Source organism: Eretmochelys imbricata, chromosome 7, assembly GCF_965152235.1.
Source record: "Eretmochelys imbricata isolate rEreImb1 chromosome 7, rEreImb1.hap1, whole genome shotgun sequence".
In the NCBI taxonomy this organism is placed as follows: domain Eukaryota; kingdom Metazoa; phylum Chordata; order Testudines; family Cheloniidae; genus Eretmochelys; species Eretmochelys imbricata.
In genome coordinates, this window is record NC_135578.1 from 70873936 (window position 1) to 70898662 (window position 24727).

Sequence of the window (24727 nt, forward strand, 5' to 3'; positions counted from 1 at the left end):
CACCTCCTTACCTCCACATTATCTGAATCCGTTCCTTGTTCTCCAGTATGAGATACAAGGAAAGGATTCCGATAATGTGGAGGTTGAGATAAAAGAGTTTTGGATAAAAGGGATTGTATCAGGTAGTATCTTTTATATAACAAAGGTATCACAAAACACTTTTAAAGTGTTTTTTAAAAATACTAAGAATGTAATGATTGTCACCTGATCCAAAACCCGTTGAAGTCATGAAAAAAGTACCATTAACTTCATCGGGATTTGTATTAGACCTTAAATAGGTAAATAAAACAATCGTAATATGTTCAGCAATAACACACATAGGAAGTGAAGAGCATCTGTATGAATCAGTAAAATGTACCTAAATAACGCACTCACTGCTTATTCCTTTTCTCACCATAGCAGCAGAGCTGAGCAACACAGGGCCTAGACAAAGTTGCAGGCCCAGCTGAGCCTTTGTGTATAGAATTTTCAGAGAGAAACTGGTTAAACTAAATTTCAGTTTGATGCAGAAAAAAAATGAATATTGCAAGTAAGTTTCTCTAATTTAAATGTTTATGTGCTGATCCTGGCCAGAAAAAGGGGAAAGAAAATTTTAAAAAGGAAGATTTTCAAAGACAGAAATAGCAATTGGTACCTAATTCCCTTTGTCTTTGTGGATGTTTGGTCCTAACTGCCATTTGTGCCTTTGATCATCTCTCCTAGAGGATTAGGGAAATGGCAGGAAGATAAAAGGGAATTGGAAGCGCAATATAAAAAAGCAGAAGAGCACAAATAAAATAAAAATGAAAGAGGCTGGATGGAAGAGAGATGGCAGGGAGGCAAAAAAGAGCTGCTGAGAGACAGCCAAAAAAAAGAGGGGAGGGGAGGCTGGTTGATTGACAGTTCCAGTGGAAGAGTAAAACCATAGTTTCCCACACAGGAAATATACAGAGCGTTGGACTTCACAACCATCTGCTGAGAGAACGAGGGATAACTCGTTGTCTTTGAAGAAAGCTCAGTTTGAAAGGGCTGAAAGATCAGGCAAATAGTGTGTGTGTCTACGTGTGCATGTGTGTCTGTGTATAGGCTATTGCCAACCACAGCCATTTCCAAAATCATGAGTCAATCCCCAGGAACCATGAAATTGGCTTAAAATTATGAAACTTAAAAGAAAGAAAAAAGGTTGGTTCGTTTTTTATTTTTCTTCTGGTTTTTGAGCCTTTATGGTTCATGTTTTCAAACTTTTCTTCATGACTATGGAGGCTAGTGAAGGATCAGAAATGGACACCATTTAGAGTCAAGCACAGGAGTTTATTACGCACAATGCTAGCGGAGTGTCACTTTGCTTATTAGGCTCAGAGACACTGCAGAACAATTGATTAAAATATATTATATAGGGTGCTCATTGGGCAGAAAGAAGCAACAAGGATGGGTTTTCCCAAGCCCCTGGATAGGTTTTAGCAGCAAGACAAGGTAAGCACAATAAGCCAATGGTCTAAAACAGGGGTTCTCAAACAAGGGCCACTGCTTGTTTAGGGAAAGCCCCTGGCGAGCCGGGCCGGTTTGTTTACCTGCCGTGTCCACAGGTTTAGCCGATTGCAGCTCCTGCGGGCCGTGGTTTGCCACTCCAGGCCAATGGGGGCTGCGGGAAGTGACGCAGGCTGAGGGATGTGCTGGACGCCACTTCCCGCAGCCCCCATTGGCCTGGGAGCAGTGAACCACTGCCAGTGGGAGCCGCGATTGGCCGAACCTGCGGATGCGGCAGGTAAGCAAACCAGCCTGGTCCTCCAGTGGCTTTCCCTGAACAAGCGGCGGCCCTAGTTTGAGAACCACTGGCCTAAAAGATTACATAATAGATCCGCCCATGGTTCAAATTAACGTATTGCTAACACATAGGTAATTACCCTTAAACTGTTTCTATTAAAGTATATAGGTTAAATTCTAATTTTGGGGTCCAGGTGAATGAGGTAGAAGCTCTCCTGGTTGGCCAACAGGTATATTCCTGGAGATTTAAAGCAAAAAAGCAGTAATTAGTATCTAAAAATAACAATTGTTTATAGTTTTATGCATGCAAGTTTGTGAACTGGATTGGCATACATCTATGAGGGGAGGGTGTCATTACTCATGTCAGTCATGTTAGACCTTTCCCTGAACTCTGTTCTGGCATCAGTACCAGGGAGTTACCTTGGAGGCCCTTCTTAGCGCTTCGTGTGTCTATAACTTGTGATAAGGACAGCCAGTTACAACTCACCATCTGGAGTCATGCTGACTCCGCTCATTGACTGGAAACACACAAGGTTATCTGTTTACTCCAGCTTTCTCTTAGCCATGTATTGTCCTTTGTTAGCTAGTCCTCATCCAAGCATGTATGAAAAGTTCTCAGCAGAAACTAGTTAAGATCTTACATCCACAGCAAATGGATTTTGGCCTTTCAGCTAGAAACTTCCTGTCGTTTTCTTTTTAAATGTAAACTGAGATTGTGATGTAATCACATGATTTCAGCAACTGGGGCTTTGAGAAAAAGAAATCACAATAATGGAATAACTTAACGAAAGCTGATAGCATGTGTGCATACACACGCGCGCACAGATGGAGTTCTTTGTGAAGAAAAGCTTTCATGACCTTTTGCAGATCTACATTCCAGGTAGATCCTAGTGTAAGGTTATGGCTGAGGGAATCCTGTAAATTCTCTCTCTCAGTGAGAGCTGTGTGAAACCTTCACAATTAACTCGGAGTGACAATATTGTGGAAGTGTCTGCCAAAACCATTTCAGATGTTTTCAAAGCCTCTGGATGACAATGGTCAAGGATGCCACACAAGGGAAATGTTGAAATGCTAGCTGGCTGGTTTGACTTGTTGCATGCTGTGAAAACTGATTTAACATCAGAAGAGTCCTTCCACATTTTCTTCATTTTCTCTGTCCTGCACACTCTTTCACCTCACTACAGGCACCGTTATCACTCAGAATGATCACGTGATTCTCTCCGTGGCACTCACAGAGTCAGACCTTTGCCTGTCAGTCACAATTACATCTACTATGCTAAAAACTGCCTGTGGCAGATGCTAGAGGGCAGGTAATAAACAACTGTGATAATAAACAACTATTTGTGAGCCTGATTCTGCATTCTCATCTGAGTAAGGATGAGTGATTCAGGCTATGTGACAGTAAACACTCCACAACGTACTTTTTAGCTGTTCTACCCTGGCTGGCATAGCAGTAGGGTATGGTGAGACTCTTTCACCGTACTATCTGGAATTCTAGGGGGTTGAACATGAGTCCCAAGTCCTCCAACTGTCCCACAGAGACGCTTTCTCATGTGTGCTCCTGCTGTCGACTTTACTGTAACTGGGGCATTGCCATCGTTCAGCCTCTGCCGGGTGGATGACTCATTGCCACTGATGCTGCAGATGCTGAGGGGCTTTTGTCTATCTTAGGCTTTCCACACAGCTAAGGACCCTGATGATGCTGATTGCCTAAGGGAGGTGTGAGAGGGATCAGTCCTTGTAGCTTTTCTGCTCCGAGTTTCAACATCATGATTATTCTCTTTCCTGCAACATGAGTCCTTTGTGAGTGTGGAGAAGGGAATTTAGGTGTTAAAGTGGAAGCTTCCTTTCCCAGCCACCAAGGGACAAGGGGTTTTGTTCCTTATCTTAGCCAATAAGATTTCAATGTCCCTGTTCATCAGTGACTATGCCCTCCTCTTCCACTCCCTACATGTCATCATCCCAGCCATCTTAGGCAAAGAGTAGAAGGAAACAGTATTTCAAAATATGGCAATCAGGAGCATTCACTCTGTCGGCCTGAACCCCAATCTCTATCTCCAATGTTTGTCTCCCTGATAACTGATTAGCAAAGGTTAGTTTGGTTAAGTTAAACATGAACTTTTGGTCAGCATTCTTCTGCTGGTGCATCTGGTGGGAGTTGACAAATGCTGTAGAATCTGTGCAGCCTTTGTTCTTGACTCCCCCCATTCTAGTTATACTGCTGCCCCTTTGGGAGAAATGTGTTGCTTCTTTCGGAATGTTGGGAACATCTCTGATTCTGCTCCCAACACCTTACCCTGTCTGAGGAATGTGTAATGATGAAACTGAAGTAAGATAGGCTGTGCATACCCTGAGATGATGCTAATATAAATGAATCAGCTTCCAGGTAGAAACAGCAACAATTCCAGCAGGTAGCACATATTTTCCAGTGTAACCTTAGTTCCTGTCCTTGATGGTGGCTGAGGTATCATAAATTAAAATGGTTACCAGTGTCTTAGAGCAGATAAAAATATAGGTGATTTGCCAGACCTGTTAGGTAACTCTTAGCATATCAGGTTTCCAGGGCCAGTCTATCCCTCTCAACTCAGGCTCGTTCAGATCACTGTGCACATTGGCTAAAAAAAGCTCTGTAGCTGCTGGTACTAGTTATAAAATCATAGGACTGGAAGAGACCTCGAAAGGTCTTCTAGTCCAGTCCCCTGCACTCATGGCAGGACTAAGTATTCTCTAGACCATTCCTGACAGGTGTTTGTCTAACCTGCTCAAAAAATCTCCAATGACTGAGATTCCACAACCTCCCTAGACAATTTATTCCACCCTGACAATTATGAAGCTTTTCCCTAATGTCCAACCTAATAGTTGGACATTAGGAAAAACAGTTAGTCTCTGCCAGCTGTTTATCTTTTTTTTTCTCACAGGCAGCAGGCAGTGTCCTGTTTAGCTGGAAGTTAGCTGGGCTTTTTTCTTCAGATTATTTTGTAACTCACCTCACATTTAAACAAATCAAAAGATCATTTGTACGGGTGATGGCAGGTATTTGTTTGCTGGTACATGGAATCTGCATGACAAATGTTAAGACTGAATTTTTCATGAAGGAAAACAACAAACTAAAACAAGCCTGATGGGACTCAGATAATGAATTTCACTGATAAGTGAATGACATTATCACTCTTAGCAAAAATGGAATGCGAATGGATAAGCCTGCTAATGGAATCATGTTGTCTTAGTGATGGAATGTCAATACATGAAAACTCCTAATCAGTAATATCAGCCATTTTTTTGTAAAGAACGAGTCACCCCTTGATCCCATTAACTGTCTATGAAGCTATTTCAGATCTAAGATTTAATGAATTTATTGCATTGAAACTACCTAATTAAGACTTATAATGATAGTTAGATTTGAGTGCCGATTACACCTGACACAAATTCTAAACTTGCCCTGAGACCAAAGGAAATCATTAGTTTATAGGGAACCAAATTTAAAATCAATGTAGCTTCAGAATCACAACTTTGTTGTTTAAAAAAGGGTAAATCAAAATACCATGTTACAGTAAGCTTCTGCTCTTGCCATTGTGGTGCTGCTGGGACTGTCGGCATTTCACTCCTAGCATACCTATATTTTCAGAGATACAGTAGAACCTCAGAGTTAGGAACACCTCGGGAATGGAGCTTATTCATACCTCTGAAATGTTTGTAACTCTGAACAAAACATGGCTGTTCTTTCAAAAGTATACAATTGAACATGGACTTAATATAACTTTGAAACTTTACTCTGCAGAAGAAAAATTCTGTTTTCCCTTTTTTTTTTTGTAGTTTACATTTAACACAGTACTGTACTGTATTGCCTTTTTTTTTTTTTTTTTGGTCTCTGCTGCTGCCTGATTGTGTACTTCCAGATCCAAATGAGGTGTGTGGTTGACTGGTCAGTTTGTAACTCTGGTGTTCATAACTTTGAGGTTCTACTGTATATCAAATTTCCCTCTTTATCTTTCTACATTTAAACGGAGAGGGGAAAACAAAAGAAAGGTGGAAATTGTTTAGGGGACAAGTTTGATAGAAATAATTTAATAGAGGAATACTTTTTGGTACATCCATGCACAGAATACTGTTTTTCAGCTCACTAGCCTGTGCCTGAAATAGCTGAGACGCTAAGGTCTTGAAAGAAAGTGTGCATCTTTGCATTATTTTTCCATTATGATGACTTTCCACCATACTTAATTTATTACACACAAAACATTAGTTCTAATGCAACAGTTATATTGTGAAATTTTGCACTCAAAAATTAAGGCATCCCAAAAGTAAAGGTAAAACACTCATCTTTTCTTTTGCTGTCTTCTGCATATACACAATATGGTCTCTTTGCTATTTTAGGTAGAGGCCACTCTATCTAGTAATATGGTCTCATTAATATTTTGAAGTATTGGTTGTCAGACATAATATATGAGGACATTATCATGATACAATTACAATATACAGTGGACCCGATCTACTTCATCTTATAAATTCAGGTTCAGACTGTGACATTTACTCATTGGTCCATATTGAGAGTGAATGGCGCCTCACCATTCCAGGGAGAGTGCGGAGACAGTTTGTCACATAAGAAGCACAGTACCTTCCATAGTTCTCCAGCATTAAGTTGAGAGTGTGCAAGGGTTCAGATGTTGCCACAGTCTCCCAGTTGTGCCTCCAGATACTTCTGCAGGTTGGTGCAGAGGAAGGGGTACTGTAGCAGTGCTTTTTCCATCCCCGCAGAAGCACAAAGGTAGAACTGCCCCGGCATTTTCCTGAACAGGGGGCCTTAAATTATTTTTAGTGTTTATATAGTGATGAGGAGTCTGGCTGCCTGTATTATGTCCTCCTCCCTGCATACCCACAAAAGGGACAGAGAATCAGCCCACAATTTATTAATACAATCTAGAATTTCTTATGGGCTATCCACTATACCATGCTGCTGCTTCTATTCTGAGTCACACTTCTTAGGAGTGAAGATAGAATAAGCTCTGAATTTCCTGGCATTTATGTAAAGACTAAAACACAGAACTATTTTAAGATAGTTTGCTTTGGTGTTTATATGAGAAAAAACACTTGGGAAGCAAATTCATGTCAGACATAACAATGAGAAGATATGGGGCTTTTACGGGTTTTTTAAAATTTGTCTTACAGCATGCAGTTATCTTCAGCAAACCCCAGCATGTCTGTTTAGGATGGGAGTGAGGAATATAACAGATCGCATAAGGTTTAATATTTCTAGGAGAAATTACAGTGTGAATATAAATGTACATGTATATTTAAAATTAAAGACCAAATCTTAGGTAAATACTACCTAACATATTTTATTTTAAAATGAATAAATAAAACAAATATCTTTATTTTTCAGCTCTCTTATTTTATTAGTTAATTACTCTGTTGGATATTTGTGGGCCTATTTGATTTTGATTTGATCACCATTGAAGTAGGAAGTCCAAGGGGAATACTTTGATGAGTTATTGTTTCTCTATAATTTTATGAGCTCATATGCACAAGGTGGTTCTCCATAGTTATTTTGTGGAAAGTTTTCCAAAGATATTCCAGTAAGTTCCTAAACATGCAAGAGAATAAGAGCATCTCACAGTCATGGGCAGCAAGGCCCAAATTGGTTTGATTACTTACAAATGTAGCACAATCTGTTTTAATTAAATGAGTCACAGTACATCTATTTTTGTCCCAGTCACACAGTTAGCATCATGTATGGTGTTCTCTAAGACCTTGCAACAATGTTCTTTCTTTTCATTACAAAGTACTCATATAATTTGTCTCATTTACACAACAGAAACAATATATTTTAGAACTGATAATATTGAGAAAAATAGGTTGTCAGTCTTAGAACCTGGTCCTGCAAAGACTTAAGCATGTACTCCATTTGCACACACTCAGTAGCCTAAATGAAATCAGTGAGTCTACTCACAGAGCAAAAAGTTAGTCCATGCATAAGTTTTGATCAGAATCTTTAAGAGTGAATTTAACATAGCAGAAAAGACTCAGGAACAAGACTACTTTCTGGGATGTTATATGCACTTTGTTCAGTACCGGATAGGATGAAATGTGACTACATGGCGTGCTAGTGAGTATTGGAAGAAGAGTTACTTTTATGGATCACTGGCAATCCTTTTTAAGTCTGATGGCAACAGTAATAGTATGGGATAAGTTCAGAAAAGATCAGTAGCCTTGTAAGCACTTTAAAGTCAGGCTGAGTGGGATGAGGGGACAGAAGGTGAGGAGAAAGACATGCATCTTCTCTGGGAATTAAAGGGAGAAAGAGTAGATAACATAAAAACAGAGACATTGATTTAATGTTGCATATGCTGAGCAGGATTTGGTCTCCAGGACCCAAAGTACCAATTGTCCTCAGTGGTTTTGTCTGGTTCTTATATTTTAGGAAATGCCTTCTTTCCATACTTTTCATTAAACAAAATGCTCTGAATCACAATGATTTCCTATTTTGGTCTGGCAAGGGTGTATTTTCTTGAGTATTTTGGAATACTATTTTAATACTATGTAACCCCTAAATGGACTTCTTATTGTAACTTTTTAGCAGAGATATTTATGTTGGTTGATGTGTTGGTTTATAGCTTATGAATCTTTTCTTGTTTGCTAATTAGATGATGTGGCAACTGCCTAGAGTATTTCTTTTAAGAGTATAATTACTGTAGTTTATTTAACTAGGTGTGTAAATACGGAAATACAGAGGGAAGCACCATATTTTCAGTCACACTTTAAACTGAGATGAATTATTTGGTAAAAGAGCGATAAAGAAGAAATACAATAGCTGCCATCCATTTTGCATCCACAGATAAGGTAACCTCAGGGTATATTTATTATTGTTTATTAATGATACATGGATCAAGCCCCAGCTACATTAAAGACGGAATTTCAATTTGTGAACTACCATGAGAGCTGTGCTTCTCTGGGACAATGTAGATCACAAAGCTGAGAAGGTAGCATGTCTGAGCTGGGGACAAAGCAGTCTCAGTTGAGGGGATCAGCCTATGGAACCATCTTCCAGAGGAGATCAGGGTGATCCAGAGTCTGGCCATCTGAAGGAAATGCTGCAAAACCTTCCTCTTTGAAAAGGCCCTTCCATTATAAGAATGACACTCCAAAACTGAACACACACTCTTCTCTGCTAAAGAAGTGAATTAATAAAATGTAAACAATCATAACGAAAACTCCATTTTCCAGAAGAATTTCTACCCTGAACAGGGAGAAGTTTAGCAGAAACTCCATGAAATTTACTGGAGACTTAGCTATTGCTGTAGATTTTACATGGAAGGTATTCCAATACTGCAGTGGCAGTAGTTTAACATTTTTGTATAGAGGTGTGTGTCTGTCTGTATTTGAATTATAGTAGCACCTACAGGCCCCAGCCATGACTGGAGCCCCATTCTTCCAGACACTGTGAAAACATATAGTAAGTAGATCTGTTAAAAATTGTGGGGTTTTTCACACAAAAAAAAAATGTTTTCATTCAAAATTTTGTGTGAAAATTTTCATTTTTCTCACTTAGAATGTTACTTTCTCTTACTTTAAACTTTTTTATTTTCCTCTAACTGTTCTAGTGAGGTAGGTTGAGAGAGAGATGTGCTATAAATGAAAAAAATCATGTTTCCCCATTTTTTATTTCAATAATTTTAAAAGCAAAAAAAAAAAAAAAAGTTGACAAAACCCCATTTTTAAATTGAAAAAATTATCATTGCAACTTTTTTTGATGAGGACAGATGTTACAATCTCAAATGACACAACAAGGATAGGAAAGAAAACAGAAATGAGGTGACTTGTCCAAGGTCACATAGCAGGTCCATAATAGAGCTTAGACTAGAAGCCCAAAGCTTTGATTCTCAGTCTAGTTTCCTGTCCACTAGATCATGCTGCTTCTTAAATATTTTCAGTATTCCCTGTAATTTCCTAAACTTACTATAGGAAATACTGAAAATTCTTAAAATAAGTACTTTAACTATCTGAGGCAATTAATAAACTTTTAAGGATGACCACTGCAGAAATGTATATACAAACCTATTCCTTTTTAAGGTATTGGGTGTTTTCAGTTTCTGTTCACTCACTCTCAGTTTCAGCTTGTTTTTTTCCTCTGCGGGAGTGGAATGGTTCTTTGCATTATTCAGTCTTAATCCATCCAGAAGATTAAAGTAGCTATTTGTTGGGTTCTTATGGGAACCCTATTCAATACTGAACCAGGAAGGATGATGACATACCTGCTGTGGATGATGATGAGGGTTCAGTCAAGACAACAGTAAGAAGGTCCTCAAGACTCATAAAGAAATGCAGACTAACCCTATATCAATAAAAAAGGGTGTTAAAACAAGGCCTATGATAGAGAATAGAATCTTATTTAACGAAATATATTAAGACATTAGAGAAATTAGTTGAAGTACGTAAACAAAGATTTAATGAATGTACCAAAAAATTAGCTAAGAAAATGCAGTAGCACTAATCAATAAGCAGGCTTTAAACACATACTGTAGAAAGCAAACAACAACAACAAAAAGAAAACATTGATCAGCATGAGTAGAAATCAGAGGTTAAGGGGATTAAGTTTACTATGCAAAGGTCTTAAACATTTTCACTTAGTTATTTCAGCAAGGTGATACTGTTCAGTCCCTGGAATGCCTTTTCCTTAGAGAGAAAACTGCCTTTGACAAAAGAAGAAAAGGAGTACTTGTGGCACCTTAGAGACTAACGAATTTATTTGAGCATAAGCTTACATGAGCTACAGCTCACTTCATTGGATGCATGCAGTGGAAAATACAGTAAGGGGATTTTATATACACAAAGAACATGAAACAATGGGTGTTACCATACACACTCTAATGAGAGCGATCAGGTAAGGTAAGCTATTACCAACAGGAGAGGAAAAGAAACCTTTTGTAGTGATAATCAAGGGTAATCCAGAACCAATAATATACTATATCCATATGAAACACACAATTTCTGAAACAAGTAGCGAAAGAAACAGGAAAGTTCTCTGTGAGGATTTTAAGATTAGCACATTAATGGCAAAGAAGTTTATCACTACAGAACTGCAGAGTGCCTAATATTGTTGTGATTCCTGTATTTCAAAAATGAACAAGAAAGGGGGCTAAGGAAATTGTATATTTGTGAACTGTGTCTGGGTAAGATATTAGAACCTAATGCCCAGTTCCACAGACTTCTACAGGTTTGGATAAGCATTAAGGAGACACTGGCAAAACAGTTTGGTTAAAAGAAATACAGAGTTGAACCTCGACTCAAAATGTGAGTTAGATCTGCCCCTGTGAGAGCCATATCTGGAGATGTTGTTATAATATTTTATTACATTTCTAAACTTATTGTAATAGGGTATGTCTGCACAGCACACTCCTTTTGGTGGTGTGTAGAGTGCTTACATAGCTAGCTCCCATAGCACAGGTGTAAGTAACACTGTAGACGGTGAGGCACTGTTTAGGTGAGTAAACTGGGGATATATACCTGTCATAAATATAAAGGGAAGGGTAACCACCTTTCTGTATACAGTGCTATAAAATCCCTCCTGGTCCAGAGGCAAAATCCTTTCACCTGTAAAGGGTTAAGAAGCTAAGGTAACCTCACTGGCACCTGACCCAAAATGACCAATGAGGGGACAAGATACTTTCAAATTTGGAAGGGGGAGGGGAGTTTTTTGTCTGTCTGTGTGATACCTTTGCCGGGAACAGATCAAGGATGCAAGCCCTTCAACTCCTGTGAAGTTAGTAAATAATCTATCTGGACAATGCATTAAGTTTTTCTTTGTTTTGGCTTGTAAATTCGCTGTGCTGGAGGAAATGTGTATTCCTGTTTTTGTGTCTTTTTGTAATTTAAGGTTTTGCCTAGAGGGATTCTCTATGTTTTGAATCTGACTGCCTGTGAGATTATCTTCCATTCTCATCTTACAGAGTTGTTCTCTTATCTTTTTTTGTTCTTCTAATAAAATTCTTCTTTTAAGAACTGGATTGATTTTTCATTGTTCTTAAGATCCAAGGGTTTGGGTCTGTGTTCACCTGTACAAATTGGTGAGGATATTATTGTCAAGCCTTCCCCAGAAAAGGGGGGTGTAGGGCTTAGGGGAATATTTTGGGGGAATAGGACTCCAAGTGGTCTTTTCCCTGTTCTTTGTCTAAAACACTTGGTGGTGGCAGCGTTTTACCTAATCCAAGGGCAAAGACTTTGTGCCTTGGGGAAGTTTTAACCTAAGCTGGTAGAAATAAGCTTAGGGGGTCTTTCATGCGGGTCCCCACATCTGTACCCTAGAGTTCAGAGTGGGGAGGGAACCCTGATAGTACCCTACACAGCTTTCTACTAGCCCAAGCTATGCCTCCCTTTCTACTTTTCCCTCCAGTGCGGAAAGGCTCCTATAGTTCCTCACTGTGAACCGGCAGCTGCCCACTGCAGAAGTCTTTCTTTGCAGTGGGAAAAGGCTCTGGCAGCTCCCTGCTACAAGAGCCTTTCACTGACACATGTAGCTACATACTGCAGCATGGACACAGCCTGCTTTTCAGCAAAATCTACCAGAGCTGGTATTTACTCAAAAGCAGTATGACTGGGAGTCATTAAACTGAAAACCTCAGTAATGACTATAGCCTCGCTCTTGTAAAATGGCCAAAAAAGGTCTGCCTGTATGGATCACTTTGCAAGATTAGACCTATGTACGCAACCGTGGGAATGGGTAATAAAAGAGAACACTGCTTCAATGTTCATGTATATTTGCACCAGTAAAACACATAGTTTGGCTCAGCAACATCTAATGCAGATCTGGAGTTTACCCAAGCCTGTTTGGAAATTGGCCAAAACAAAAACCAAAAAAATCTGATGAGAACAGGGTTTACTGCAATTTTCCAATGTCCTCCTGTCTAAGTCAGTCAATTTCTTATGGAACTTTAGTATTTCCAGGGTGAATTTAGATGAATAAAGAGGGTAGATGTGGACGCGTGCTTATGTAAAAATCACTGTTCCTTTTTGAATCTCAGATTTCAGTGGGAGAGAAGTCTATGGGAGTTAACAATATCTGACTAAATCACTTTATTAATTGTCATTGAATGAGCAATAGAAGTAGTAGAAGAGAATAAATATTTGCATTTGTATTTATATTACAATTAGGGCTGTTGATTAATTGCAGTTAAGTCATGCAATTAACTCAAAAAAAAATAATTGCAATTAATGGCACTGCTAAACAATAGAATATCAATTGAAATTTATTAATTTTGTGGATGTTTTTCTACATTTTCAAATATATTGATTTCACTTACAACACGGAATACAAAGTGTACAATGCTCACTTTATATTCTTTTATATTACAAAAATTTGTACTGTAAAAATGACAAATCAAAGAAATAGTATTTTTCACTTCACCTCATACAAGTACTGTAGTGCAATCTCATGAAATTGCAACTAACAAATATAGATTTTTTGTTACCTAACTGCACTCAAAAACAAAACAATGTAAAACTTTAGCGCCTAAAAGTCCACTCAGTCCTACTCCTTGTTCACCTAAGACAAACAAGTTTGCTTACATTTACAGGTTAATGCTGCTCGCTTCTTCTTAACAATGTCACCTGATAGTGAGAACAGACATTCGCATGGCACTTTTGTAGCTGGCATTGTAAGGTATTTATGTGCCAGATATGGTAAACATTTGGATGCTCCTTCATGCTTTGGCCACCATGCCTGAGGACATGCTTCCATGCTGATGGCGCTCATTAAAAAAATAGTGTTAACCAATTTTGTGACTGAACTGCTGGGGAGAGTTGTATGTCTCCTGCTCTATTTTACCCAAATTCTGCCATATATTTAATGTTACAGCAGTCTCAGATGATGACCCAGCACATGGTGTTCATTTTAAGAACACTTTCACTGCAGATTTCACAAAACGCAAAGAAGGTACGAATATGAGGTTCCTAAAGCTAGCTACAGCACTCAAACCGAGATTTAAGAATCCGAAGAACCTTCCAAAATCTGATCAGGATGGGGTGTGGTGCATGATTTCAGATGTCTTAAGAGAACAACACTCCAAAGTGGAAACTACAGAACCCGAACCACTGAAAAAGAAAATAAACCTTCTGCTGATGGCATTTGACTCAGATGATGAAAATGAACATGCTTTGGTCCGCACTACTTTGGATCGTCATCGAGCAGAACCCATCATTAGCATGGGCACATGTCTTCTGGAATGGTGATTGAAGCATCAAGGGACATATGAATCTTGTTTGTCTGAACGATTGGCTGAACAAGAAGTAGGACTGAGTGGACTTGTACATACTAAAGTTTTACATTGTTTTATTTTTGAATGCAGGTTTTTTTTTGCATATAATTCTACATTTGTAAGTTCAACTTTCATGATAATACTTGTATTAGGTAAATTGAAAAATACTATTTCTTTTGTTTTTATAGTGTAAATACTTGTAATAAAAATAAATATAAAGTGATCACTATACACTTTGTAGTGTGTGCTGTAATTGAAATGAATATATTTGAAAATGTTGAAAGAGCCAAAAATATTTAGATAAATGGTATTCTATTATTGTTTAACAGCGTGATTAATCCTGATTAATTTTTGTAATCACTTGATAGCCCTAATTACAATATATTATTTCCAAGAGGAAAAGGACCTAGGCAAAGGCCTTTAAAGTAATAGATGGCCATGTTTAAGATTTAAGGTGGTTAGTAATGGCACAATAGAGTTGCCAAGGAAGGGAAGTGTTAAAATTCTGACCCCTGCATAACTAACAATCTATACTGTGAGGAATGCTGTCTGTGTGCAGTCCTCAATAGTTAGCAATGCTCTGTCAATTCTACATAATATATCACTAAGCTGATATTATGTACAAGTCATGGATCTAGGGTTTTACTTTTAGGTATGTACTGTCTCGAAAGAGAATCACTTTTATGTTTTTTAAACTCCCATTCTCCCAATTCTGATACTCCTTCCATGGTTTAGTACACCTTACTCAACACATGTAAGGGTAGCATGATTGAGTCCGTTATTAGTAACTCACACTGCTGTTAGTCTGCACTGAACGACTCTACTCCCAGAAAGAAAAGCAGGGTTTATCTATGGATCACACGTTGCTTGTAGTATGCCTTACTGAGCATCCATAATACTTACAATTTCAACCAGAGGTATAAAAATGACAGAGGAACTTATTCTTCCAAGGCAAAATACAAGTAACTTCCATTAAACGCTGAAATTATTAAATGTGTCTATGGAGATAAGCTGGTCAGAAAATTAAAAAAAAATCTTCTTGAAAAAAAATCAGAATATCACACTTGTTTCTATTTTGCAGGTTTTAAAAGAGACACAGTGTATTGAAAACATTATCAAAACAGTTATTGAAGTGTTTCATTTACCAAAAGTCACATTCTCTGTAAAGGAAAAAATTCTCCCCAATATGCATCAGAAAACTTATTTTAGCATTTAGATATTTCTATATCTGCATATTTTCCTGTAGGCTTGTGCCCTTATCTTCTCTTGCAATATGTTAAGGGAGAATGATATGAACCAAGCTATTTGACACCTTGCCAGCCTGGAGGAGGAAAGCCAGGAGAGGGGAGGCCTTAACTTTTAAGGATCAACCTCAATATGTGGAGCTCCAGTTGTATATTAACCAGCTGATGTTTGCACTCATGGATGTGTGTGGGTTTTTTTTCTTGTTTTGCTAGTTTGTTTATTTCAATTCAGTTTCTGCTTTCAAATAAATTAGAAAATGATAAAGTTTATCAAGTATTACTTTAAGAAGCTTCCAGGGAAGTAATGCCCTGTGCAATGTAGCATAGCAGTCTTTGGATTTCATCCAACTCTATTGATTTTTTTAAAAATAGCACTGTAAATCACTCAGTGTTTTATGTTGTTTGTAAGCTTGGAATCCAGGGCATGACATGGGGAGCAAGAGATAGTAGCACCACTTAGTCAAAACAAAAAACTAACTTCATTTTTCGTTTAGAAAAATGCTTGAATTCTAGTGAGCCTTGTGAAACTTAACAAGTTTTGCTCAGTCCTGGCTATGTCTTTAGGCCCAGGTTCTTTAACCACTGAGATATTCAGAATGATTCCTACAAGACTGGAAATTACTACTTACACCGCAGATAAAATTAAATGTCCTTGGTCTTTCTAATTCTATATTCTGCAGTGTCTTTGAGAACCATTAGCAAGAAATCTCATGAGAGGCCACATTACTGTAAATTTTCTTAACTGTTTTCTAGACCACAGATTCAGAGGAGCATCAAAACTGTTGAGTGCTTAGCTGAACCAAACTCCCAAATCTCTGAGATTTGTCTGTTATTTGTTAAAATAATAAAATATTGACAACCATTTTTTTCACAAATATTGTTTTTGATGCTATCATAATTCTCAATTTTACTATCCACAGAGAGTGAAGAGGTGTACCAACGCCAGGTGCTGTCTATTTCCTGTATCGTCTTTGGCATAGTCATAGTGGGCATGCTCTGTGCTGCGTTCTACTTCAAAACAAAGTAAGAGCCTTCATCTTTCATGTTTGTTGTCTAGTCTGTCTTATTCCATGGCTTTCCAGCATGTTATAAACTGGTAATGTCTCTAAAGAGAGTCCAGAACAGCAAGTTTCTCCATGGTGATCTCAGAAGGCCCTGTACCCGGGTCTACACACAAAATTAGGCTTTACAAGTGCTACATGTTCTTTTTTCCGATATCAGTAAAGAACAGACTTTGTCTCCCTTGAAGTAGCAGGAAATGCTCTCTTCCTTGAATTTTCAGTATTAAGATGTTTCTGATTTCAGTTACACCAATGTAAATCTAGTGCAATATTATAGGGCAATAAATGTTTTGTCCTTTTGGAGAAAAAAAAAGGTTAATCATACTGCCTCCTTTTGTGATTCATTTCATCTCCCCTCCCTTCACTCCCCTTCTGTTTCTGTCAGCTGGAAACAAGGAGCATAATTAGCAGACATATACAGCTACATCTTCGCAGCCCACCAACAAGTGTCGATAGATCACGAGCATTCTGTGGACAATAGTTTGTGAACAGTTCATCTAACTAAATAACATAGTAACAAGCAAGAAAATATATAAAAGTAGCCTATACAATGTCCATCCCTGCTAATAAAATGCTTTCCAAACATCTGTATTCTCTTTTCCATTGTTTAATTTTTTTCTCTCCTCCTCTCTCGACCATCATCTTTTAATATTGTTTCTTGTGTGTCTAATTTAAGTTGTAACCACCTCAGAACATGTACCTGGATGCTTATCTAAACCTCTTGTGTTTGCAAAATCTCATCAAAACTGCCTCCTTTATGATGTTTTGTCATTTCTGTTTTCAGATGAAATCAGGAAGTGCACAAGCATTGTATGAAAATAGAAAAAATAATAATAGTAAAGATTAATAAAGGTTTTTCAAACCTCAAGAAAGTTTTGGTTTGAGTTTCAGGTGAAGGCTGAGGTTGGTTCAAATTTCATCAAAGCCCATTCACTCTGATTTGCTACCTTAATTTTTCCAAAGTATGCCTTGAACCCAAAGTCTGAATGTAGTGTTGGTCAGATGGATATAGTGGGAGAAGAAATGGAACTTTTCTCTCCCAGCTCCTCTTTTCATATGGAACTTTTTCCTAGTGAAAATTGTGAGTGCATGTGGCTTTGCCATAGAAAGCAAGGTTTAGCTCGTATTTCAGATCTGCAAGGAATTGCCATCCCTCCAAGGTGGGATTGAGAATTCAGCTCCATCATGGAATGGATGCTGAGAGAAAGAGGAATTAAATGCTGAGTTGGAAGGACGTACATACAGCCAATGGGAACAATGAAAGAAACATGCCTCGCTCCTCAAAAAACAAAACAAAACACATAAACAGTTAGTTAACTGTGTGTGTGCCCCTTTGCAGCACTGTGGAAGGATGGTGAGAATCTAGATCAGACAGCACTCCAATCCATTACAGTTCATGGGGAAGAGCGGGGATGGTGACTTATGTGTGGGAGCTGTGGTTGCTACAATTTGTCCACAGACTTGCGAATCTGAATCATGATTCAGGGGATTGGGAAGGGCAAAGCTGGGATGGGGAAGGAACAGGTGTCTGTGCCTGGATCTGGGATCTGAAGTTTGGAGAGAATTGGGAAGATGGAATAGTACTGTTACTGCTGATTGCAGGTGAATGAACTTAATTCTTCGTTGGTGTCCAGAGCAAGTTGCTCCAGTGGGGCCCTTATATACCTTACATGGAATTTGGTGTTGTAAATCCTATGTAAATGGTGTGTCTATCTACAGTCTCATTTCCCAGAGGCCTTGTACACCACACAAACAAACCAAGCCCACCAGCCAGAGTGCCATCCCTAATTCCCCAAAGACCTGGTCAGTGTTGGAGAAGCTGGATGGAGCCCTGTATGTTTTGGAGTTCTTGCAGAGTGTTGTCCAAACTCTTCCCTTGATGGCTAGAAGCACTGTGGATTTGACTCCTTCCTCCAAAACCAGCATATCCTGGAGGATCCACTCTAGCCACAGGGACATATACATGGAAGCAGCCAACACCCTGATTCTTCACTTCCTGTGGATTTGTTCTTACTCCCTGGTCGCCTGGCTCTGTTGAAGTCACACTGTCAGCTTCACCTCCATTAGTGGTAACCCAAGGGACCCCCTCCTCTGAAAGGGTCATCCCCAGACACAGCAGAGGCGCTCCCTTGTTTTGCCCTCCCCACACATTCAGAGCCCTAGGACCATATATCATTATATGTAGGGTAATATTTAGATTTAAATATGGCATGTCCAAAAAATCAAAATGTCCCTAAAAGTTAGAGAATTTCTGATCTGACCTGAAGAAGAGCTCTGTGAAGCTCAATAGTTTGTCTCTTTTACCAATAGAAGTAGGTCTTATAAAAAGATACTACCTCACCTCTTATGTCTCAGAGAATCTCTGATAGTGTTAGAAAAAATAATATTTCCTTGAATAAAATCTAGAGTTACTTAACCTGACTATTACACAGTTCCTGCTGCTGGCCTCATATGATATCTCTCCATGTCTTTTCAATATAGATATTTAAAAACAAAACAAAATCTTTAAAATACATTGCCAGAAGAATTAAAGGACTCTCATTTGCCAATCTGTCCTTCCAAGTCTTCATTTGGGGGTTATCAGAGAAGTATTTTAAGGGTTAAACATAGAGGGAGACTACTGCAAACAGAATCTGGACTGTTCTGTAGCATTTTGATTTGTAAGGACACTGATGATTTGAATGATCATTTCTTACGGAAGGGCAGAAATAACAGCAGTTTATACCATCTATTAGCAGAACATCTGAAAAATAGAAAGAAGACCCATTTGTTTTGCAAATAAAAACTTAAAAATAAATATTTTAATTGTCTAATGACTTTTAAGTAGTAACCAACCAAGGCCAGCTGTTTCTGGCTTTTATAGTTTCTAGTACATCTTACAACTTGTTACTGGAATTTAATATACACAAACCCATAATTAACTCTAGGTTCCATATCCATAAAATAGGATGAAAATGTCAAATAGTAGAGAATTTTTGATTGGTGAATAAGCTTTAGACTCTCAATTAAGTTTATTCCAAATGTTAAATGTTACAAGAGCTTAGCTGAATATCCCTGTGTGTTTAGATAACTGAGAGTGAAGAAACATGGCCATACAGAAAGAAAGCACCAGATTTTCTTTCTTTCTCTCTCTTTCTCTCTCTGTAAATATAAAAATGAAAATTTTATTATTTTTGTTTATTATTATTACAATTATATGTTTTTATCCAAAAGTTTAATCATATTGTGCTACTTTTGGTAAGTGGTTTGGCTATCATTATTTAGGTCACATTTTATATGACTATAAATATATGAATATATTTATAAATAGTTTATAAAAAGTTAACAAATCATATTGATGTTTTAATAAATGGTTTATTGATGGTTATAGAGTCCAACAAGCGAGTAGGTGGCTTCTGACCCTGGCTTGTAAGAAATTGAAATGCTTGTCCATTGGAATATGTTGATTCATCAAAATCCAAATCATTTGTAGGAAAGGGTTGGTTTTCATGAAAATTCTGTTTTGAAATTTTTTTGAAAAAAAAATTCAAAATCATTGGACCATCCCATTTTGATGTTATCAAAATTAAAAACTTCCATTTTTTTGGTTCAATACAACTTTTTGTTTGGGAAATGAAGTAAAAGAAAAACAAATGAAAAAGGTCAAAATAGAAATGAAACATTTAGAATTGATTAAAACATTATGATTGATCCGGTCTGAATTTTTTTCAGATTTTCAGTTTGTAAAAAAGATTGAGATTTCAACTTTTCATCCCATTTGGGATGGTAAAAATGTCAAAGTCTCAAAAATTCTCACTGTATGGGAAACCCAGGTTTATAACCTCTTCTACTAATGAGCTTAAATTACCTACCACACATACTACTCACATTTGTAAAATGTTTATAGTGTCTGTTAATAAATTTTTAACCCTTTGTACGGTATTTAAAACTGGACCTTTAATGTAAAGTGTTGGCGTCCGAGGGCACTGAGTACTAGATTTGTGGAACATTTTCGAAATGTGATGGAGTTTTTTATTCAAACATCATATTTCAACACAAAAAGGGAAGAAAATCGTATTTCCTCCCCTCTGGGTTTTCTATTTCAGTTCAGCACCTTACTGAAAATACTTAGCTTCTTCCAAATTTGGGGTTACAGTCAGCTGCTGTCACAAAGCTATTGCTGGTGTGAAGGATGGTTCTTGCTCTTAGACAGGCTTGGTCTACACTTAAACATTATGTCAACTTAGCCACGACTGTCAGGGATGTGGAAGAACACACCCCTGACTAACACAGCTGTGCTGACAAAACCCCAGTGTAGACGCAGCTCTGTTGATGGAAGAGAGCTTCTGTTGATGTTGCTAACATTGTTGGGGGAGGTGGTGTTCCTACACTGGCAGAAAAAAACTCCTTCTGTTGGTGTCAACTGCATCTGCACAAGGGGCCTATGCCGGCATAGCTGTCTCAATGTAGGCGTTGTAAGGCCACCCATAGAATGCTGCCTGCAGCTGTGTATACTATTTTCTGTAGCAAAAAAAAAATGTAATTAGTTTTTATGGGTAATTTAAAGTCTGATGGAGTCACTCTGTAGCTTATCAAGACTGAATGAACAGTCACAGAGATAAAAGGCCAAATGTTTCCAGCTAATAATCATTGCCCAGCTGGGCTGTCTGCATTCGAAAGATAAAAGAAATATTTAAAATGCAGATTATTGCATTCCATCCTCAGTGATGTACTGACTTTTAGGACTCAGATTGATGGTACAGTATGGCACTAGATGTAGAAATTCAGTAATAAAATCTGTAATTGTATGCTGAACATTGCTTGTCATTATGGCTCAGCTAGTAGCGTCCTGCATCTCTAGCACATAGGGTTGTAAGTTTAAGTCCCACCCAAGAGTTTGTCTTGTTGCCAGTTGGGCTCATACCCAGTGCTTTTCCTGGGTGTATGGGGAAAACTGGACTGTTAAAGTCATTAAACCAGGATCAAATCTATAATGCTTTTCAGGTAAAAGTCAAAGATCCTATAGCAGTTTTCATAATAAATCGGCAGTAGCAGTGGTTTCTTGGCCAAAAATCTCTGCTACAAATGAAAACATGTTCTTCAGTCTTTCAAATCTATTTGTGAGCTATGTTGAATGCACAGTGGATGTCTATTTTTTTACAAAAATACTACAATACCAGTATCTAGTTTAATATTATAATGCAGTATTATAATATACTTTTATACATTTATATACATTTAAAATCAGGATCCGTTTTCTTCCCTGCTTTAAACTTCATTGGATAATGTTTGCTGCATTGAAATATATGGAGACACTGGTAGATTAGCTACCAGATTGACATGTTTGTTAATCCACTAGGAGCTATCTGTATTTAATTACCTAAAGTTCTTAGAATCACTGATGAAAGACAAGATGAGGCGGGGGCTGGGGGTGAGGGAGCATGGCTATAAGAGTATCACAGTTATTGTAATGGAGAAAACAAGTGCATTTCTATACGAACTGTATTTCTGCCTGCAGGAAACAAACTAAACAAATTCAGGAACAGCTGAAAGAGACAGAGAATGGGAAAACCTATAGCCTTAATGCTTCCAGCATGATGGCAAAATCAGAAACCATGGCACAAAGCCGAGTCCAGCTGCAAAATGTAAGTAATTTTGCCAACTGCAATACTTAATTGTCTGGCTGAGTTTGTGGTGTCGATAGCATCAGACTTGCATATTGCTATTACTGTGAACCTTAGTTCACACCCATGATTGGTAGAAGAATGGGGAAAAGATATTTTAGTTTACTTTCAACTGATTTTAAACGGTTCAGTATAATGTATTAAGAATCAAATTGTTCGGCATATGAAGATTTTATGGATTTGTTGTTGTAAACTCCAGTTTCTAAATAATTCCAAAAGCTGGAACTAATGTATGCATGTAGGCCAAATAAAAAAAATAGAAAGATGATGCTCCAATGAAGAAACTCCAGATCATTCTGTGAACTTGACCTTAGATGAAATAATATTAGACCACAACCAAAAGAGGTTAGTTGTCCATAAATAGGATTGTACATAGCTATCATCTGAATCCAGTGACATGTAATTTTACATGCAATCCCACAAGCATCAGATATATAAAACAAACAAAGATTGAAACAAGGAAATCATGTGTGGTAAATCCCAAAGTATTTATCTTCCATTCCTAGTCACTTTCCAAAGGATGTCTTCCCCCTTCCTCCCCCCCGCCCCGCCCACTTCCCACAAATCGCACACTATTAGTACTGTCCACTTTTAATGAGCAAAGATATGCGAAGAAAGGAACAAAGACATTGGAATAAGGGAACAAAGACCCTGCTAGCATACCCAGAATTACAGCATAATGGGCAATCACATGAGATGCATTAAAGCCTCTCCAAATGCTTAAATCTTTTGGAGTTTGTATTTTATTTGTGAATCTAAGAAATCATCATACAAAATGCAATTTACACTCTGCTGAACAGATGTACCAAGACAATGAAATGTACAACCCATAAATGAGAATCCTATCTCTCTCTCAAATACTGTTAAGATTCATTTTACCACAGTAGTGGATTTGTTTCTTTTTCTTTGTGATAGATGAAAGAAACAATAGGCTTTCATCATGGATCACAATTCAGTATTCAATAAATTAAGGTTACCTCTTAACCTCTCACCTTCCACATCCGTTCCAGCTGAGGGTTTGTCAGACCTTACAAGATTTGAGGGGTTTTAGTCTAGCCAGATTCCCCCCCAAAACTGAGATGCAGCAGGAAATAGGGAAGAACATTTGTACCTCTGAGTCAATATTAAAACAATGTTAAAACAACCCTCCCCACAGGTTGCTAAGCTCATACTGTAGCCTCATCCATGCTTTGGCTGAAACTTGTTTGCTGAACTGGTTCAAAGGCCTGATCCAAAGCCCAGTGAAGTCAATGGAAATCTTTTCAGTGACCTCCATGGACTTTGAATAAGGTCCTAAAATATGGGTCCAGATTCATCAATACACTCTAGTTGCTTTTGTGTTGCCTGGGTGATACAGAGCACCAATTCAACAGCTAAGCACCTGTCTCATAATTGTGAATATGATGCTCATTTTTAACCAGTTCGTGCTAACTTACTTCATATATAGTTTGGCTAAGCAGAGGAGATAGGGTCAACTTTGTTTAGATCAAGTTAGCCTTAAACAATATAAAACTGTTTAGAACCAGTGCAGCAAATGCAGATTGAATATAAGTCTAGACAGAACCTCCATTGCTGAAGGGAGGACTTTTGGATGATCACACAATGCATTAAAGGTATGGCTCCTTTTTTGTGCAGAGTAGTGCCAGTAAACTGACCTACTTCCAACTCATGATACCTATCAAATTTCCTCCTGGTTTAATTTCATCTGGTTCAGTTACTCTTCACTTTTCCCCTTCTTCTTCTTCTCGAGTCCTTGTCACAGAAGTGTGCACAAGCAATGGCTCTTTGTACTGCTTCATTGAGGTCTTCATACAGGTCTCCCCAAAGAATTGGCAAATGAGCAGGTGCTTCATGGTATGCATCTTGCATATATTCCTGTCATTAGAGTGCACCCCATTTGATATATTAGTCTTTGATCTGCTAGTTTGCCTGTGCAAGCAGTTCAGGCAGCACCTTGTTGACCAGTCTGTACTGGCCTCTCTGGAAAGATCCTCTTGGGGTTCCAGATCTATTTCAGTGCATCCTACAATGCATAGTCTTTCATTCCATAACCTCATCGTGCCTTGCCAGCTGTCGTATCCAAAGGCACAACATTGGTTATAAAATTCTTTCACAATTTAAGTCATTTGATTATTCCTGTGTGACAATATAATGGATGCCTTGGATCTTCCATCTCCTGTGATATTTCCCTTTGGCTTGCTACCTTCCTCCTGATATCAGGTGGTTCAATGACAGCCAGTAAGTACAGGCTGTCCTTTGGTGTTCGCTTTAGACATCCTATTATTCCATGACAACTATCATTTAAAACAGGGTCTAATTTCTTAGAATGGACAGATCATTCCTACACTGGACAGGCATACTGTACTATGGAGTAGCACAAGGCAATAGCAGTGGTTGGCAAAGTAGCTGGATTGGCTCCCCACTTTGAGGTAACCAACTTTCAGAGGTTGTTGTTATGGATGATAACTTTCCCTTTCGTCTTCTCTACATGGACTTTGAAGGAAAGTGTCCAGGCCAATGTCGCCACTAGGGTTTCATCCCAGGTGATGTTTAATTTCCTCTTGACTTCTCGATGGCAAAGATGTGTCTTGGTCGGGTTGACACGAAACCATTTCTTATTCCCTCTAACAAAAGCTAGAGTGAAGGTTGCTGATTCAGAATAGCTATCATCTGTGTTTCCAGCACATTAGCAGGTGAAGTGAAGTTTGTAAAGTGTTTTTTGTGATCCTTTGCTCGAACATATGCTGTATACACCAGGTCTCGAATATTAC

The 24727-nt window shown here is 38.2% G+C and overlaps 1 protein-coding gene across 3 annotated transcripts in view; it reads left to right on the forward strand.

Moving 5' to 3' along the window:
• Positions 1–24727, forward strand: part of NRG3 (neuregulin 3) — an 877678-nt gene that overhangs the window by 816569 nt on the left and 36382 nt on the right. For all 3 annotated transcript variants that reach the window (XM_077822029.1, XM_077822030.1, XM_077822031.1), the window contains exons 5-6: positions 16153–16255; positions 21791–21917. In XM_077822029.1, the coding sequence (XP_077678155.1) occupies positions 16153–16255; positions 21791–21917 (230 nt within the window). The remainder of the gene's footprint in view (positions 1–16152; positions 16256–21790; positions 21918–24727) is intronic.